At 38.2% G+C, this 5,576-nt stretch overlaps 1 protein-coding gene across 1 annotated transcript; it reads right to left on the bottom strand.

The window, feature by feature from the left end:
- Nucleotides 1-5,311, bottom strand: LOC137195343 (V-set and immunoglobulin domain-containing protein 1-like). The gene is made up of 7 exons (XM_067607611.1): nucleotides 5,186-5,311; nucleotides 4,885-5,045; nucleotides 3,510-3,717; nucleotides 1,601-1,756; nucleotides 1,410-1,526; nucleotides 1,156-1,300; nucleotides 1-1,077 (listed from the first exon to the last, which is right to left on the bottom strand). The coding sequence occupies exons 1-7, from the start codon at nucleotides 5,226-5,228 to the stop codon at nucleotides 981-983; spliced, it is 927 nt and encodes a 308-aa protein (XP_067463712.1). The 5' UTR covers nucleotides 5,229-5,311; the 3' UTR covers nucleotides 1-980.
- Nucleotides 5,312-5,576: the final 265 nt, after the last annotated feature.

The raw sequence follows: 5,576 nt of genomic DNA, 5'->3' as shown, positions 1-5,576 counted from the left end.
AAGACTCGTGAGTATAGGCTTGTTTTCTTCCTCCATTCGGGTAGCCACATGGCTTACACAATACTCAAGAAAGAAGGACACTGAAACCCACATGTCAAATCTTCGTAGTCCAAGGGACTCTAACCTGACACTATGCTTGAGTTTTAGTGTGAGGCTCCAACGTAAGTCTGCTGCCACCTAGATGATACTTGATATAGTCAGCTATGGTCCAACAGGAAGCAACATGAATCAGCAACTCAGAAAAACATTATTTAATCATGATCTGCAAATTGCTTGAACATTATTAAACAAAATAGTCATACTTCATCCACAGTTGCTTTACAGTTCTTATTACCAAAGATCAATTAACCTTTCACTCTTGCTGTTTGTAATAGCCATTTAGTATGAAAAAGGATTTGATTTTTTATTGTAGCTGTAATATTTAACATATTTTATGATTTTTATCATTGAGTTTTAAAACAACAATGTCTTACTATAAAAAACAAACAAGCAAACAAAAACTTAACTGTAAAAGACAAAAACACATGTTATTGTAACCCCCAGTATTAGGACATCAGTGATCAATTTATCACATTGATCCTTTGCATGATGCAGACTCTGCAAGTGTTATTAAACATACCTACATGGTTTGATTCTTACAATAAATTCAGATATTGGTTCTGATGTAATGTATATCTAAGACCGAATGAGTCATCAATATGCACTGATTGTCACACTTACTATTAAATGGTAAGACAAACAAATGAAAGCACTAGGAACAAACTAAAAAATGCTTTGTGTGGTCTAACACTACAAGAAAAGCTGTAGAAGACTGAACTGATTGTGAGCAGAATAACTTTTTTGATTCACAACACATGTAACAAAGCACGGACATGAGCTTCATCATGTTGATTAAATCTGAGAATGACGTATCTGGAAGACTGAACATCCTGTTGTTCAGAACTGTGACGTCATCCCAGTTGTTTTCACCAGGCCTTTTTTTAGGCTTGGGGGTCATCTGCCTCAGCGTGGCGGTTGCCGGCTGTGGTTGCTACGGGAACGCTGTCTGAGGCTTCCTGAGCCTGTGGAGGGCTCCTCCTAGTGGACAGAGAGAGAGTTAATGTTACACCCTTCAATTACAAACGACATGATGAAATGTAGCCTTAAGATCCTCACTTCATCTCGTTGGCCTCCGACATTTTGAGCGCTCTGTATTTGTGCTTCTTCACGGTGTGAGCGATGAACCACACAATTAGGATGATCAGGAGACATCCGAGCAATGCGCCGATCACTGCACCAGCAATCACCCCGTCTCCCGCTTCTGTACACACACACAAGTTTTTACCCATGAATGAAGCCTTTTTTATGATCTCAGCTGATGTACTTTTTTGTACAGATATTCTCAAAAGTAAAAGTAAATGTGAACATACCAGGACTCAGCTCGATAGTGCAAGTTGAAAATCCCACTGCATTTGTAGCATTGCACTGGTACTCCCCAAACTCAAACTGGGATATATTTCTGATTTCCAATATTCCAGTTTTGGTCACTGAAGAAACAAGTGCACATGTGTTTCATAAAAAGGATGAATGTGCACATATTTATATCACAAGCAGTACTCACCTCTTCCCAGTATGGGCCTCCTTGTCCTTGTCTGATCCAGTCTGATCCAGGTGTATGTCGGGGTCGGGCTCCCACGCTCACTGTGGCAGGTCAGAGTGACCAGGTGACCTGATTCCACGTCACCGTGGACAGCGCAATAAGGAACAGAGGGCCTCTCTGACAGACCACAAGGAGGATGCAAGGGTTTATATAGGTGATATATTCAGTCTTAGATCTACTAGACATTATTATGCAGCGCATGCATCATATGTTGAGACCATTGACATTTTTCATAGCATTTCAGCAAGAGTTTCTGGTTGAAATAATCAGCTTAGGTAAGAATATAGAATTTGATGGAACATTTAAATTGTAATAAGAGGCAATTATCATTTTAATGCTAACAAGACTTTGCTTAGTCAAAATAGGTCATAAAAGTCATATCAAAGTGGAGAAAAGGTGTGTAACAAAGACCGTTTTCAGATTTGAGTTTGTTGAAAACCTTGTTAATCAAACACAGTGTCACATGTCTCATCATTAGTCATCATGAGGTGGGAAGTGTGTTGGGAGTGTCCTCACAAGTCTACTGCTCCTGAGTTGAGACTGAATCCTTTCTGTGTATTTCATGGTGCCTGACTATTCATCATTAGGCTTTTTAATATTTATATGACGACTCTGCTAAAACATTTTTACAATTGTGTTTTCACATTAGTTAAATATTGATTAGGAACATAAATATTACCATAGTATAATATGTAAAAGTAAGTGATGAAAATTGTCTTTGATCCCATGATAATCAGCATGAGAACATCCATACATATTCATACGGTGCTTATTCATGCATCACATTCAGTGTGTAGAAAGTGTCCTGCAAACATTTTCATATGAAGTGTGGTTAGCATGCAGCAGATGCTGATATATATTCTGTATGCAGTACAAGGATGCAGTCACAGTCCTACTCTAATTTCCAACACTGACAATGAGGAGACTGCTGCAGTAACCATGGAAACTACTGAGGATACTGAGGCCTGCGAGGTTGTCCTGGTAACTCGGTGAATGAGAGGATTCAAACTGAATGTAATTCCCTAATCGCACTATTCAGGGCCACTATTTTAATAGATGTGTTAATGTTACGACACTGATAATAGATGCTGTAATCTCAGATGTGGATTTCACCCACAGTAATTCAGACTGGAATTTTGTGTTACTCAGGTGAAAGTAAAAGAATCGTTAACTCAGACATGACTTAAGTAGCCCTACTTTCCTTGAAAAACATTAAGGGGGGACAAAATGACAAATGTGGAAGCGGAAGGGTTACTGTTGGATCCTAAAAATGTTAAAATACAAATTTAGATTACAAATAAAACTTCAATGTTACATTATTTTCATTCTCAGAGACCAGAAACTTCAAAGAGACTGCTGGTGTGCTTCGGCTCTCCCTTTCCAGGTATAGCCACACCTTTACAATCGAGAATAATGGTCGACGCACCAGCAGGAGGTTCAGATTAGGCCTTTTCACTTTTTTAAAAGCTGTTTCAAACAGCACCAGCAGCTTATGCTGTCAAACTAGACCCATGTCCAGGTGTGAACACTACTTCGAAAGCAGAACATCGGAGCGCCATTTTGACACAAAAATAATCAGTCACTCTTACTTCCTCTCATAATGCAAATATTCAAGCGATACTACTAACGGGTGTGGTCCAGTTGTATGAAATCTCCTACACACTCATTGTATTCTCTTCTTATATTACTTGAAGTAACGACCAGTCGGTGAATAAACTCACCGCAGGGAAGTTTAAATTTGCAATATTGAAAGCTCTTCTTTTTTCTTGAAGGTGTTTAACTTAAATCTGAGAGGGTACAATAAAGTACTTGAATATTGATAATGCAGTCAAAACACTTTCGACACCTCCCTGGAGTTAACCAAACTTACCGAGAACTTTCACATGGATATTGACCTGAGACTGTCCGGACACATCAGGAAGGTTGTGAACCTCACAGGTGTAGACTCCGGCATCAGATGGCTGCATGTCGCTGATTATTATTGAGGCGTTTTTGGTTTTGCTGGGATCAGTGGGAGGCTGAAACCGGCCCTCATAAGATTTCAAAGTGACAGACTTTCCTCCTTGATAGTAATACACCTAAAAGCAAACGGCAAGAAATCAACACAGTAAAGACACTTTCCAAATGATACCATAGTAAAAACTCATGTTGTGGGGCTGGTTTGTTCGAGAGGTCTGAATGTAATCATTTAGAGAAATGAATTCAAAGTTGGCTAACTAAATTTATAGATACAGAAACTCAGTTTTACATTGGAGTTGTGCTCAACTCAGACTGTGAGGTCAACTCAGGCACATTTTATTCAGTCTCTGCTTGCTAGGTACCATGTACATTTCTTTAAAAGCATTTTTTTTTAGTTGGATAAAACTGCACTTAAGAAAAGCCGCTGCAGTTGGTTAAATTGGCATTGTAAAAAAAAACAGATTTTTTACTTATTCAAAAACAGCACTAAAAAACAGTAATACATATTCTTGACTAAGTACATGTCAAATAAAAAAAAAGTTGTCCTAAGGGCCTGAATGAATTACTTTTAGTGTAATTACATCAATTGGATGGTAACATTTTATGTAAAAAGCAACTTGACTATCTGTGACTCTGACTATTAATCATACACATTACTATCTGCAATGATTCTGTTTTGTTTTTTTAAAATAAAATCTGTTATTATCTGACTTCTCAGTCACGGGCTTTGTTGTATCAGCAAGGTGTGGTTCCTAACAGTTCATCAAGAACACGCTGTATTTGGAAAAATTGAGCTAACCTGTGTGTGTGCATGACCAGGTTTTTTTTTGCTGAATATTCAAGCTTTATAGAGTTTCTGTGAGTATTTCAAAATACAAGCAAGTTAAACTCTGAATATCCTCCTAAATGCTGAGTTTTGTGGTGAGATTCCGCCCAGTTTAAATCCAACTGAAGTGTTGTTTCCGTAATTAGGCCCAAAATGACATAAATGCCAGTCAACATGCTGTATTTTGGTAAAGAGCTGTAATTTTGACCTCTATGGTGGTGAAGCACACAAGCTTGAAAGAAACACAGAATGACTGATGTCTTACCAAGGCTTGCTGCCTTGTACAATCATTAAACAAACACAGTGAGCTACTGGACAAACTTTGAGGAAAAACGATTACTTTTGTGCTCAATCTAATTTTTATTTAATTTAACAATTTGAATTATTCTTATTCGTCACATTTGATCAAATCTGCTTCATTTGGTGCAGAGCTTGGATCTGAGCAGCAGTGTGTATCTACCTGTTGTGGGGACATGGAAGACGATGAAACAAAGTCCCACTGGATGGTAAGGCTGGTGGTCGGTTCATTAGTCTCAAAGTTACACTGGAGAAGGACATTTTCTCCCTTTGTAACATTGACATATTTGTGCGGAGTTGTGACTGTGATCAGCTCAACACATCCTACAAAAGAACAAGTTTACCAGGTTTCAAGTATCATTGGTTAAATCCAAAACCGCGCATTCTTCACTAAATGTACCATGTAATTCAAAAACTCCCTAAAACACAGAATCACAAGAGGAAAAATAATGAAATATAGTTACCTATTATGCTTATAAGCACCAATAAGCGCAGCATGGAGCACATCTTTCCAAAATGTTGGAGTATGCTCACAGATCTGAAACAAAGAAAAAACTGAACTTGGCCACTGAGTCCCTAACTCTCGCAAGCAGCGCCGGCAGAGTGTGTGTAACGTTACAGTTTCATAGGTAAGGGTACATTATGCTTCGTAATGGACTGCTGATACTGTGCATGTTGATAACACAATGTTTGCATATCCATGTTTGCCAGACTGGGTGTGTATACTCTGTTGTTTTTCAAAAACCACTGATTTAGCCGTTAATTTTGGGTGGAGGCAGATTAAAAGGAGATTTTTTTTCCTTACACATATACATATAACTCAGTAAATGCAGTGTACATTAAAAAACAAACAAA

The sequence above is a fragment of the Thunnus thynnus genome, chromosome 13, assembly GCF_963924715.1.
Source record: "Thunnus thynnus chromosome 13, fThuThy2.1, whole genome shotgun sequence".
Classification (NCBI taxonomy): domain Eukaryota; kingdom Metazoa; phylum Chordata; class Actinopteri; order Scombriformes; family Scombridae; genus Thunnus; species Thunnus thynnus.
This window is presented reverse-complemented; position numbering and strand designations above follow the sequence as displayed.

Coding starts and splice junctions, on each gene's coding strand:
- LOC137195343 (XM_067607611.1), bottom strand. CDS start 5,228: ATGTGCTCCATGCTGCGCTTATTGGTGCTTATAAGCATAATAG. Junction 3,718..4,884: donor CTTCCATGTCCCCACAACAG/GTAGATACACAC, acceptor GTTTGCTTTTAG/GTGTATTACTATCAAGGAGG. Junction 1,078..1,155: donor TCGGAGGCCAACGAGATGAA/GTGAGGATCTTA, acceptor TCTGTCCACTAG/GAGGAGCCCTCCACAGGCTC.